The sequence below is a fragment of the Manduca sexta genome, chromosome 27 (assembly GCF_014839805.1).
Source record: "Manduca sexta isolate Smith_Timp_Sample1 chromosome 27, JHU_Msex_v1.0, whole genome shotgun sequence".
Lineage (NCBI taxonomy): Eukaryota > Metazoa > Arthropoda > Insecta > Lepidoptera > Sphingidae > Manduca > Manduca sexta.
In genome coordinates, this window is record NC_051141.1 from 18,390,568 (window position 1) to 18,405,155 (window position 14,588).

At 36.4% G+C, this 14,588-nt stretch overlaps 1 protein-coding gene across 6 annotated transcripts in view; it reads right to left on the minus strand.

Moving 5' to 3' along the window:
* Positions 1-12,054, minus strand: part of LOC115440530 (titin homolog) — a 131,723-nt gene extending 119,669 nt beyond the window's left edge. For 3 of the 6 annotated variants that reach the window (XM_037443755.1, XM_037443754.1, XM_037443753.1), the window contains exon 1: positions 11,885-12,051. In XM_037443755.1, the coding sequence (XP_037299652.1) occupies positions 11,885-12,000 (116 nt within the window). In that variant the 5' untranslated portion in view covers positions 12,001-12,051. Of the gene's footprint in view, positions 1-9,483; positions 9,600-11,884 lie in introns of those variants that run through there. The other 3 variants (XM_037443752.1, XM_037443750.1, XM_037443751.1) reach the window with 2 other exon arrangements.
* Positions 12,055-14,588: the final 2,534 nt, after the last annotated feature.

Consider the following 14,588-nt stretch of genomic DNA (forward strand, 5'->3'; position numbering starts at 1 on the left):
CGCAATGTTTTCCTTCACCGTTAAAGCAAACGATAAATTCACAAAGAATACACACATGATTTTAGAAAAGTCAGAGGTGTGTGCCCCTTGTGATTTGAACCTGCAGACATTCGTCTTGGCAATCCGTTACACACCCAACTAGGCTATCGCCGCTTCTGTATACTCTTTTAAAATACAAAGTTTTCTTTCCAGAACACGGTCTAAGAGCCGTATTACTATTACTATATGGTCTTAAATTTCAAAATCAACAAAATCTATCATTGCCTTCTAAGAAGTAATTAATACATTCAAATTACCCCTTAAAGTAGTGACATCGCAACACTGCCGGATCGGAAATCTACTAAAATGGTAGTATATGGAACTAGTGTTGCAGGATGATCATTTTATTCTGTAAGTATGCGACGCAAAAGCAACACGATTCTTTGATTTTTTTGCCTCTATACGTAATTTAGTCTCGCTCTTTAGTACGATATTAAATAAAACTCTGTCAAAATAAGGTCAGCATTTTAAGATATTTAGCATATAATAAACTAATATTAAAATCAGCTCAAATGTTATCTTAAGGCGCAATATGTGACGGATTTTCCGGCAGCCGAGAACAATCTCTTCATTTACGACTTGAGTTTTTATTAAATAGTTCAATACATTAAACGACTACTTGAGATCCTCCTCAAAGGTGAGATTGATATATTAATACAATTCTAAGTGTGTTAAACATTCTAATCTGTTTAAATATTTCTAAGTTCACTTCTAAAAACATCTTAATAAATTGCTATTTTGCTTTTAATCTCACCTGGTCCCTTATGTCACTTTAAATACGCGAACTTGAGTGGCACACGAAAACTCTTGGAACAAGTACTCGTACTAGTTTATACGTCGATTGCCCAATTTGTAAGAGGACATTTCAGAAGCCCCATATCTTTTACAAGAATTTCTTACAAAATAAGTGATGAGAAATCGACTAAAAGTCCTTTTCAACGTTTATTTCCAGAAGTGGTTGCCAGTTTAATATTTAAGTACTCGAAGAGGACTAAGCAGAATACTGTCTCGATCTCCTCACTGCTTTGAGAAAAAATCGTTGCACGTTGTATTATTAACACTATTTATTTAACGTTTATTGGAATTGAGTAATAAATTATATACAACTTAACCAAGGCCCTTATTCTGTATGATAGTGTAAACGCGTAACGCGGCCGTGTCATGTTATCTTCGAGAAATGTGCGTGGAATGGTATTCTGTAAACCAAATTTCTATAGTCCTAAACATGATGCGTTGTGTTACGTGCTTGTTACACACTGTCAAAATAACGTGCGGGATAGAGAATAAGGCCCCAACTTTGGTAAGTACATAAAATTGTTAAAATTGCATATAATACTTGCAAAAAAGTTATATAATGAAAGAATATAAATTACGTTTCCATAGCCATCTGACACAAAAACTATTATCTCAAGTGACTCCATGTTAATTCCTTCTTCCATAGTTACAATCTCAAACTTAAAATAGGCACACGTTAAAACGCAGTATCCAAACGTATCCCCGGCCTGAGCGACTAATTAACTTATTATGACTACGTCAATTGTTCTTGGATTTCAAGCGCAATTAGTACCATTATACTTCGATGGGGGCGAAGTTATTTACGGGATCTATTTTAAAGTTATTTTAAACTTTTTACTGTCTCTTAAATGTGTTGACACTTTATACGTAATAGGCGGATTTAACAGGCATTCTCAAACAGTAAACGTGAACTTAACTCGGTAACGATGAAGCTCTAAAGGCGAGGAAAAGGGGTTTGTAAGGCAGATAGAATGCTTATCCGACTCTGGTGGGTACTAGCTTACTTTTTACGTCTTCAAATGCCAATTTATAAAGAAATATGTTATAAGTAAGCGCCAAAACACTTGAACAGATTTGGACGAAATTTTGCGCACTGGAGATTCATAGTCTGAATTTATATGTACTTTTTGCCCCAAAAACTACAAAGTGGGGCTTTAATTATGATCAAGTAACAGCTTGTTATGTTAAGTTACACATAAACCGGTCCGGTTAGCCAGTCCGGTTATCCGGTCCTGATCAACTCACCAAGCGCGTGATCTATGAACTTTCAGTAACCCGTGACCTTTGTAAATTAATTGCTTGTATTTATTTGACAACGCAATTAACCTTTGTGCTCATAAATCAAATATGTTCCTGGCAATTAAATTTGTAATATTATCTTTGATATTAAGCCCCAATTTTCGTCAGTGGCAGTTTCAATCGAAGGTATTTTTATTTATACAGGGTGTCCCAGAAAATAGTGTCAAGCGGAGGTCCAGAGATAGAGCATCCCTTGAGGTATCCGAATCACCCCCATGTATGTTCCGCCATGTATTTTTCTGCGTTTTTCAAAATTTTCGATTTGAGCGATTAAATGTTTTTTTTTTTTTAAATAAAAGACTTCGTGCTTATTTTGTTGCAACAAAATTTTCATTAGTTGTACTTTTTTGCTAAAAACAATCAGTTTCATGACTTTAATGAAAACTATGAAAATGTTGGTATAAAGTGAAAAGCTTATGTTCTATGCATTATGACTTAAATTTTCTAATTTAAATTAAAAAACTAAACAGGTGACTTCGTGGTTCTAAGGTAGGTTAAAAACTTCTCCAAACTCTAAACTTACATATTCATTACAAAAACATAGTCCTTCATGAAGGCTATTTTGACTAAAATCAGCCTTAAAACAATACGAGGTGGAAAATTCTTAAATATTGCCATCAGATTGCAATTATTTTTGTGACGTCTCATCATTCCTATAGTTAATTAGTTTGTTAACTAACCAAAAATGACTGCAAGAAAGCTATGGGTTAAGTATTTGTCATATTCTTATGTTTAAGTTCAATTAATTTTGCATGATTCGTTCTCGTGGTTTAAGGGTTTTAATATATATAGACGTGGTATAATAAACCGAATTATTGTTTGAAATACAGATAATGGTACAAATAGGTATTTAGTATATTAAAACAGAAGGGTGGAATATAAATGCAAATGATTTAATTATTATATTTTTTCAGCGTTTCGCCTTATACTAGTGCACACAATTGAATGTCCATTGATTAATGCCTTGGGTTTTTATACCAGTCATTTAACAGTTGGATGTCATGTCACAAACAATAAACGCGGCCCATAGGCAATATTGATACTGCTGGCTGGCTCGAGTGGAAGTTGCGGCATTCAACCTCCGTGGCATGGCTTTAGCTTTGGCTTTGCTTGGCATATGCTGTGTCGTTACAATATAGTGTTTTGAATGCCATTTCCAAAAGTATTATTTATTTGATATCTCAGTTACTATACGAGGCGTATTGTATGTACATGCCTCTCTACATCTATACATATTATAAAACAAAGTCCCCTTCTCTGTTGTCGATTTTCTCAAATTTACTGAACGGATTTTTATGAAAATTGATATGGAGATAATTTAAGACTCTGAGAAAGTTATAGGCGACTTTCCCGGGAAAATATACAGCGGGACTTTTCGCCCGGAAAACTCCTTCACACCGGGAAAGCCGCAAGTAAAAATAATTTAAAGCTAAAACATGAAAATGTATAGGCATGTCTTTGTCGCTAGGACATATCATAAGCACGTAAAGCCGTTGGTCCTGCACCTGATCTCTCTCCGGTAATGTCGGCTTGCCGTCTCACCGTACTATGAGAGTGAAAGAACAAAGAGTGCAGTTGTGTATTGCACACACACAGTGCACTTTAATATATCCTGCGTACCTGGCTGATCTTCGTTGGGATTGGCCGCCGTGGTCGAAATTCGGCTAAGAGGAGGTTATTATTATATCATAACTATAGGATTGTAGAAAGGCATCTCGGCAAGGGTTTGCTGACTTTTTAAAAAATAGTTTATATATCGGCTACGTCAATCAATTTTAAGAATAATTGTTACTAAATAATATTCAAATATTCGTCTTTTTTTATTTGCTTTGAATGACGAGACGAACTTGACGTTCGCCTGATGGTAAGTGATACGAACAATTTGTCTGATTTTATCACGGTTTTTTATATTATAATATTCTCCCTTTATTTAAGGCGATACCTCAAGGTCCATTTTCATACATTTTGTTTCACCTTTAATCTGGGTAACTAAACAAGTATTGGCAAGTAAAGAATTTAAATTCACGTCTAGTTAGTGATTAGTTCTCGCAGTTGAAGAAAAATGTAAAAATAATTAATAATCATGGATATTTCTGCCTTTAAAATTTCGTCATATTAAATTTTAAAGGCCGAAATATCCATGATTATTAATTATTTTTACGTTTTTCTTTCAACTGCGAGAACTAATCACTAATTAGACGTGAATTTAAATTCTTTACTTGCCAATACTTGTTTAGTTACCCAGATTAAAGGTGAAACAAAATGTTTGAAAATGGACCTTGAGGTATCGCCTTAACATTCGCGTAAACATAAGAAATCAATATCGATCATTTACAAGAACATTGTAACAAATATTTGCACTATTTATAGATGTTTAAGAGCATTGTAAACAATATTCACCCTATTGACTAGAGCTGGTTTTTTCCGCATGCATTCTAAAACATTTATGATATATTTGCAATATTTAGTTACAAAAATAACCAACTATAAAATTTTTAAAATATAACACCAATATGTTATAATAAATACAGAAAAAAGGCGACTCTCTAAAAATAATATTATTTACACATTTATAACCTCAGGTTCCGAAATAAGACCGATTGATCAATTTATTGTATTCCACATTTAAAATTCTCTCTCAAATATAGAATTTAAAAAAATGACAATTCTCAAGCTCTCTACATTATCATATAATCCTGAGTAGTCAGTTTGCTTTATAAATATTTTCAATTCTACCTATATGTTAACAGACAATACTGTGGGTTATATGTTTGTATATTTGTTTCGTCTAAGATTAGTTTATATAGTTTATAGCATGTAACCGTTTTTTGTCCCTATATTAAAAAAAAAATAAAAAAATGTATTCATTGAATAATTATTGCTTCCGATTAAGCCAGCCGTATGAACAGTAAAGCGTCGGATTCCCATCATGTATCATGTGTGGAAAACATTCCCACCATTGTTTGCGTGTTATTCAAACACGCATTCTTGGTTACGAGTGGTTTGTGCATCTAAATGTGTTCAATAGGATTCCAAATCAAAGCCTTTTGAACGCACGGTTGCTTCCAAAATGTTTTCAAATAGATATAAATACCTTTTAGCAGTGCCGATAGGTGAAATTTCTCGGAAGGGAATCCGACACAACACACAGGTACTAACATGTATGAATGCGCTCAGCAAATCGTTCTAATGATAAATAGATTCTACATAAACGGAAGCTGGCAGGTTTGGGGTTATATAAACCTTTCGCCTCTGCCTTTTAGAAATATAGAGAGATATCTTTCATTATTCCGTGCTAAGAGTTTCAATACAGCCTTGAAAAACTCAAGCGAATGATAAACTTAAAGAAGGCGCAATACTCTAAGCCCCTTCTTCATAGACGTTATTTATCTAAGGACGGAGCACTGCTGTGATAACAAGTCTGTTTCTCAGCTTTGTTTAACTGATAGCCAACTAGATTCAAGTTGTATCTCAATATTAGCCAATCACAACGGCCTTATGTCTACGCACTGCGAAGGCTGCCATGCCGTCAGCACTGAAAAACAGATTTGTTATCACAGCAATGCTCCGTCCTTAGATGAAAAACCTCTATGAATAAGGAAGGAGATAGTCTATCTTGGGCGCAAACTTATGCAGAACCGATACGATATAAAATTTTAAACTATAAGTCCTAACTTAGATAGTGTCAGGAATAAGTTAGGAAATATCTCACATTGGAGTAACGATGTAACTTTGCAACGTAAATACCATTACTTCCGTTTTTATGACACGGAAGTTACTGAAAGTATTGCAAGGTTTATATGATTGTTGGAATCAGATATAATTTTCACACAATAAAATGTCCTGAATTAAGACTATTTTTATCTCGGAAGTACTCAATGGGGCTATTGTTTCCAGGTTTTTAACACAAGCAGAACTGAGAACATTTGATAATACCGCCTCTGTAACGTATATTGTCGCTGGGCACGCGCCTCCTCTACTACTGAGAGAATTTAGACAGTCCACCACGCAGGCCAACTATGCATTGGCAGACTTCACATATTCCAAATTCTTATGAGTCATTCTTATAATGTAATTTTCCGCACGATGTTTTCCTTGATCGTTAAAGCAAACGATAATTTGACAATTAAAAAAACCTCGAAATGTCAGAGGTGTGTTCCTTAAGTATTGACCCTGCGCAGTGCGAGCCTTCTCAGCAGTGAGTTCATTACAATATTTAATTAGAAATAAATAATGCTTAATCATATCAATATCGTGTTCTAGGGATGTAGAAAATATATAACAGCATTATAATTCCATACGTCTTCATCAATAATTATTTGAAAGAGTCATATTAGCCGTTACCACAGTTACAGATAATTCCCGACGAAGTATTTATTTCACCAACAGTTATAAATGGAATAATGACGTAAGTTGTAAAAAGAAATAACTTCGTGTAATGTTTCATGTTATTGATTAGGCGTTTCGTATTATGGTCAAGCATTTTGTTTTTACCCGACGGCGAAGGAAGGTAGGGTAAACTTATCTTTCTTCTTACTAATATATGCTAAGTTAATGATTATGTTTGTTAGAAGGAAATGCAGAAGCAGCTGAACGAATTAGGAACTTAGACGAGTTGGCCATGTCTGGTAAAACACATAAGCTACTTCTTATTTTAATAATTTTCGATAGGAAATAATGGATTTTTTTAAATATTACGTAGTGCTGGCAACTTAAAGTTAGAGCTATGGATTGGTCCTATATTAGCGATTTTAGTAGCGAATAAGACTTTTCAAGTAGACAAAGCCGCAAGCAGGTCCAGTGTTAGGGCTTTTAGTAGTAGATAAGCGTTTTCAAGTAAACGAAGCAACAAACAACTCCTAGCGGTTTACAAAGCATTTTAGATATTGCTTTGATTTATCTATTTTCTAAGATTGAAGGTAATTAACCAATCCAAAGGCCATCTGACCCTAAAATTTAAATTATTCAACGATATCGGTATGATTGCTAAGATACAAACTTAGTTTCACATTAATATTAGTAGAATAATCTATTACAAAAGTGGACTGTCATGCTTCCAATGTTAGAAGTAGTTACGCGGTAGGGCTGCCAAGATTATTCGGGGAAACAATATTAAGTTCGAGGACGAATGCGAAATTAGTTTTGAATAATTAAACATTACGGTGGATGGAAGGTATAATGCTTTTGTTAAAACCATCGTGCTCAATCACAGTTAAAGGAATAACTAAGATTATAAATAATTAAATACTTAATTTAATAGCCCAGCACACTCGTTACAATGCCCTTTAAAAAAGTGTTGGGAATGCCGATTGGAAATAGCCGAAAGAAAAGCCTAATGATTTCAGATAAGAATTTATTTTTGTTTCATACTTTTTATAGCGGATTTTTTTTCATTTCTTTTAATGATGAAAGAGAGATTAAAAGGTATAAGAATTTATAAAAAGTTCCTAACACACTACTAATGCCGTGTTTATGGGGATAATACTGTGTGGCAGCCCTACCACAACGTGAGACAATCATTCAACGTTGGGAAGACCTTGCGCCAGAATCCTTCATGGAGTCGAGAGCGGTAGACCTATTTCCATGAAGGTCACGTCATGAATCCTATGACTTATGTCTATTTTATGATACAACTCTTGTATTATATAGGAATTGTTGTATATTGTACTTGCTTTTATAAAATCCAGTTCCGTGTTAATTTACACACGATATGTATCCATATATTTAGAAATCTACGAATGAAAACCTTATCAAAAGCGGTTTAATCGTTATGAAATTAACTCGGACATACTGAAAAACAGATAAATATGTCTTGCTTATGCACTGATCATATGAGTAATGGCATACTGCAGCTTCCTGTTTTTTAATTGTTTTTTATAATTCTGTATAGCCAGGTATTTGAGCCCAAACAAAGTAGATTTATACAATTACCACTTTTTGATTGCTACTTCGCTTGCGGCTAGAATTGTTCCGAGATAAAAGTTTAAATGGAGTTTATATTTTGTTAAACCACAGTGAAAACTGCATTCAATTCCATACAGTCGTTTTTGCGATTTTGCGTGATGCATGTACACGTATAGACAGATAATTTGTTTATAAAAATGTATATAATTATGTTGTTTTAGCTTCTATCGCTCTTACACTGAGCCTTTACATTAGTTTTTCTTCAATATCTATAATGTTCAGACATCAAATTGTTACCATTTTATAATATTATTTATTATAAGCTCTCCAAAGATGACACATAAATCATTTATCGATTAACATAATAAAGTATGGTATAAAAAATGTGCATCTTTCATTCTTATTTTGTCTTTTTTATTTATCGAAAATATTTACGGATTGTATTTCATTTTTTAATATGCCCTTTACGCATATTTTTACATGATAATATCTGAACATTCTCGACATAAGGTCCTCTTAGACGCAAAGATTATCTTCAGGTCTTTAATAGCTGTTGGTAATCTAATATTATTGGTAAACTATTTCTTAGGATTATAACGCTCTCGTTTTCTATACATTTTTGTTTCCGATTCCGAGAAATGCAAAATAAAATCTGTTAGAACACTATTTTCCTGTAGTAGAAATTAAATATTCTCTCGAAGCTGGCTGTGAGTTGAGACCGCGAATTTGATCGCAACGAAATTTTATCAAGTATGAGACCTAGACCTTTTCGTAAGTATCTAATAAGTGGCAGTCGAAACTCCCCGTGCAAGATAACTTTGTTAGCAAACGAGTATGCGCATATTTCCAATAAATATAAAATAGTGTCTGAAAATCCTAACATTTATAATAAAAGTGTTTGTTTGCGATGCTCTGCTTGTGTAGCAAAATCAAAGAAAAAATATTTTGAGCCAATATTTGATTGTGTACCTACATTATGAGCTCTTTGTTTAAAATTACTTACTACTTTTATGGCTCGTAAAGACCGTAATGAAATAGTTTTATGATTAAATATTCTTTTTTTACTAACTCGTTACTCAACCAAGTAGGTATTTGCTTGTGCACATGATTGTAGATGTTAAAAATACAAGACAATGGCTCATAAGAAACAGCTGGAACCTCTACATCTATACTCAGTCCTTTCCAATTTCAAAATTCATAGAAGTAATAACTTTCCATTTTCAAACAAAATTCAAATAACAACTTGCATCTCTCTGAGTCAGGAGCATTCAAAAAACTGAACTTTCGCACCAAAACAACGCAATACGTACGTACTGGGTTCACTCACATTACATAATAGCATCACAACACTACACTGGATGCACTGGGGACATCACTACGTACGGACGGAGGGTCCACGGGACCCCGCGCAGCTCCTGGCAGATCACCACAAGCAGCCACAAATACCTGCTGTAGATGGAGGAGGTGGAGCGGACCGGCCTGGCGGCATCGCCCTTGCAACAGTTGCTTCCCATCCCGGGCTCATCCCGGCCGCAACGCCGCGGTGGTCGGATGCGCACTGCGCGAGCGCCCGCCGCTCGCCGCCGCCACTCGCAACGGATATTTTCGTATGGGCGACGCCAGCGCCGCCGCGCCGTGCACGTTGCGCAGACGTCATAGGCGTCCATCACACGGCTAGCGGTGTGCCGTTCTTACTCAGGAGTTCTGCGAACTTTGCTCCTTTTCAGTGGTTTTGTGTGCTAATTGTCATCTGTGATATGTTCCTAGGATTAATTTAGGGTCGCAGAACTTCCTGGATTTTCAAAAAAAAACTGTCACTCGCTGACAGTATAACAGTTCTTGTGATTAAGAAAACATCGAGATTATGCAAATCCTTACATTACAATACAGCCTGCTTTGTATCCCGAGAAAGTGCACCGTGGACCTTTTTCCGGAAAATGACTTTCACACGGACTACCTACCGAGAAAATGTTCAAATAAATTTAATAATTTTTCGAAATCACCAATGGGTGGTGGAACCCTAGTTAATGTTTAATGAAAACCCTGGTTTCGAATATCTAGACCATACGAGGGGCGCCGACCTTGAGACCACCCTGATCTTAGGGGGATTTGTACTTTGACGAGAGTTTTGCGGTAACCAATTGAGAACCTGTTTTTTGTCACCACTCTGTTAATCGACGAATCTCAAGCATGAAACCTTCGAAATTGCTAAATCGGTGACCTTTTTTTACTTACTTCCTCACGGGACCTGGCGCCTGCCTGCAGGGCAATAGCCCTGCCTAGACCACCTAAACTTTTAACTCTTGTTTTTGCAAATGGCCTAAAAGATTCAACAGTTCAGTAAAACTAAACAAACTTTTTCAATATCACTTGACCTGTATGGCATGACCTATAAGAATAAAATCATTCAGTCAATTATGAATACTTTTTAGTAATAAATAAAAGATATTTCTTTGTATTAAGTACCTATTAAGCGACTTGTAAGGCAATGAATTTATATTGTGTCACACACCAAATCTAAGGAGTATTTCCGGCCTGTCAAAAATGGTTGTACGGCTGATATAACCCGCTCGGTGTGAGACCGATGCCTTAGACATTATTGATTCGCATTAGATATTAGATGAATTTGCTAATAACCTTGCAGAGGTATTGTAAATTAGTAACAACGAATATTGTGATGAAAACTATCTAATATTTACTACGAAAGCACAAAAAAGTTTTAAAGCTTTATTATCATCAAATATTCATCGTTAAACAATACAGATGGCGCCACGCTACGTTGATGTTTAGATCGATCACGGAACTGAAGAATATATATTTCAACCACAGATGGCGTTGTTAAGGAAAATATGGAAACATTCCTGATAACCTCATATTTATTTTTGGTTAGTAAAAGGCAAATGCGCCACACAAAATTTGCTGTGCAAAAATTATGAAAAGATAATTTTGATAAACAAATTATAGTGGTCTCACATAGAACCGCAAAAGAAAACATTGATACAAATTGTTTATAGTTACATTAACGAATTTCGTTATTTTCTTTTATTATACCTACCTATAACTAGGGAATAGCAAGCGTAAACAATTTTGCCTAATATCCTATATTAAGGTAGGCGGTATATAGGCGAAGCTAAAATCGAGATATTAGGATGAGCCTATACGATTTTGATGTAAACTTCCGAATCCAGACTCCTGCCCCAAATACGCGGACTCAAAACATTTCACTAGCGATGTTGCACGAAATACACAAACCCCGACATTAGATAAAGCAGATAGTCGTTTTCAAATGATGCGGCGTAATAGCATTCTTTGAAAATCTTGGTATAATATTGAAATGATAAATATTTAAGGAAAGAGAACGCAATCGTGCCGCGCCTTGACCAAAACCCGGACAAAACACTATTTTACGGGACAAGCACGAAAATCTTTAAGGAATTCGTAATATTTCACTACAATTTGCAATGTATTTATTCCAAACATATTTCTTGGACGTTCGCATTATGGCAATAGTCGATGCACCTCTGCTTTGGTGGTCGTAGCGTCGTGGTGGTGGTTGGTGAGCGGTGACTGCCGTCGTGGCGCGAGACTTCGTTCTCCTGCAGTACTCATCATCCGCTCGCTTAACAATACACACGGTGAAACAAGCGTGTCATATGTCCCGTTGTCCCGGCGACTTCCTGGTGCTGTATTTATACCGACGTGCGAAAAAACAAACAACGCAGCCGCTGCTCCCGTCCCGACCCAACCACCGCCGCGCAACTCACAATATCGATCGAATTCGCCCGTCGATCTATCGCGGCCCAATAAATTACGCGAGATAACCTAGTTAAAATAGAGAAAATCTCACCATTGGAAGTGGAAGGGCGCGGTGCCCGAGGGCGCAGGCACCACGAGGTGTGCGTCGCTGCCGGGGGCCGCTCTCACGGTCTGGGGGCCACCGGCGGGGAACGAGGGGGGCTCCATAGGGCTCCAGTGTTGTCTGGCCGCGCGCGCCACGGCGTGTGCGCGCCGTCGATCCCGTCCGCCGAGTTTCTAAAAATAATACTCAAAAATGTAGGAACGAAGCCGGCCGCCGGTGAATTTCGTGCGACGCGTATATTTCGCAGCAGCGGCGGCGGCGCCTTTCGCACCTCGTCAGCTGATCGCACGCGTTTTTACTGCTTCGTAAATTATTAGCGTGAGGTAGATATCGAGGAATGTGTCCCCACACTGCGTCATCACTCACAGCTATTATGACGCTGCCCATCTACTTCCGGCTTCGTTGTAATGACGTAGTAGTCACACTTTTATTTGATTGAGTTCGTATATTATAATTTCAGTTCTCTTAATGTTTATTTAAAATAAGTATATATTTTTCAAACTTACCCGGAAAGAGTGTATTATTTGTATAACCCGCCGGAACTTATTTTTGTACTTCTATTGTAGATACATTAATGCGCCTGTCCCCTTCGCCGGCGCCTGATGGAGTTTAATAGCACGCGACGTCGTCTTATCTTTGCCAAGAGATTTTGTAAAGTACAATCACTATAAAGTTTTTGTTATAGAGAGTGTAAAAGGCTTCCCGTGCAGGTCTTTGAAGATGTGTACAGTGTACGATTTTGTTATTTTTTAATGCAATAGTCATCATTAGCCATAGGATATCCATCGTTAGACATGGACCCAGTTTCGATCTTATTAGCGTCGGATCTGTTCGATGCGGTTTGCTTAATATATTATAACTAGCTTTTGCCCGCGGCTCCGCCCGCGTTATAAAGTTTTTCAGGCTAAAGTTTTCCGTTATAAAAGTAGTAGTTTCCCGGGAGTCTATGTTCTTCCTAGGGTCTCAAACTGTCTCCATACCAAATTTCATCTTAATACGTTGGGTAGTTTTGAGTTTAACACGTTCAGACAGACAGATGCAGCAGGGGACTTTCTTTTATAATATATTTTTTAGAACTTTTAAAGTGGAACAATCCCGTCATACATCATTGTTGCATAACTTTAACCGTTTACGCAGCGAAGGCAACGGAAGCTCTCAAAACTTATAATTTTCTCCGTTTTTGCAACATGTTTCATTACTGCTCCGCTCCTATTGGTCATAGCGTGATGATATATAGCTTATAGCGGTTCACAAATAAAGGGCTATCCAACACAAAACGAATTTTTCAGTTGAAACCGGTAGTTCCTGAGATTAGCCATTACTGCTCCGCTCCTATTGAATATAGCGTGATGATATATAGCCTATAGCACTCCACGAACAAAGGGCTATCCAACGCAAAAAGATTTTTTCAGTTTGGACCGGTAGTTCCTGAGATTAGCCATTACTGCTCCGCTCCTATTGAATATAGCGTGATCATATATAGCCTATAGCACTCCACGAACAAAGGGCTATCCAACGCAAAAAGAATTTTTCAGTTTGGACCGGTAGTTCCTGATAACACACAATACACAATATTATCAGCTATTCTTACAATAAGCGAGGTTAGAAATAATGATAATAATAGCAGGCAGATGTTCTTTTGTTCCCTAATGATCCCTTGGGTATTTGGGTATTAATGAGAGTACAAAAAAAGTATTATGAACCTTATTAACACACGTTCTGATGACGTTGCAATGGACATTGCTTAACATTGAATTTCTTAACATTTTCGCTTATAACTTTTTTATTTATAGTTCTACGACAAAAGTTACTAGACCAAAGTTGTAGAGAATTTAATTTGCAACAAAAATATTTATACATTTTTTTTGTCAGATAAATAGTTTAAGAGATACATCGTAAAAACCCATTTCAACCCCTATTTTCAAGATGGCGGCCGTGGGACAAGGGTGGCGACCCCACAAACTTGGTTTTAGCTTTAGACTGACCCCCCCCCCCCCCCCTACACTTCAAAAAATAAAATTGCGTCCTCTAAAAAACGCAAGGTAAGGCCTAAAAAATGTAACATTTCAATGGACTATATATATATATAGTCTATACATCTTGAAGGCGTTTGCATGCCAGCTCAGATACATAGGTGGTGGTTTGTGTGCAATAGAAGAAAAATTCGTTCCATACCTGTTATATATTTGATTAGATCTAGCTACTGTAGCACTAATGTCCATGCGTGCTGTTTGATTTACGAAAAAAAGTAATTATTTTGACACAGCTACTAAGATTTGGCCCTAACTTGGGAAGACCTACGATCAGCTACTGCTGCTACTCCTGGACGACGATAGGCCGATGTATTAATACTAATTACTATGTCCAAAGTGTAGGAGATATTTGTGCTCGATAATTGTATTATATAACTTGTAGATACAAATCGAGAAATAGCAAAATTATTGGCCTGGTGGTAACTTTTATTAACCTTTTTTTGTCTTATACTACATGATTTTTGGACACATGAATATATTGAATAATTAGGACAATATATTATAATGAATGTTGCGTGTAACTGAATATTTGTGAAAATTACACCAGCTGTTTATTTTCTAGTTATCAGTCACTATAATTTATAGTAAGCACTTTTTGCTGGCGGTAGGATATATTTTATATCCATGTGAAAAGCTACCAAAATGGGCCCATGTAAATG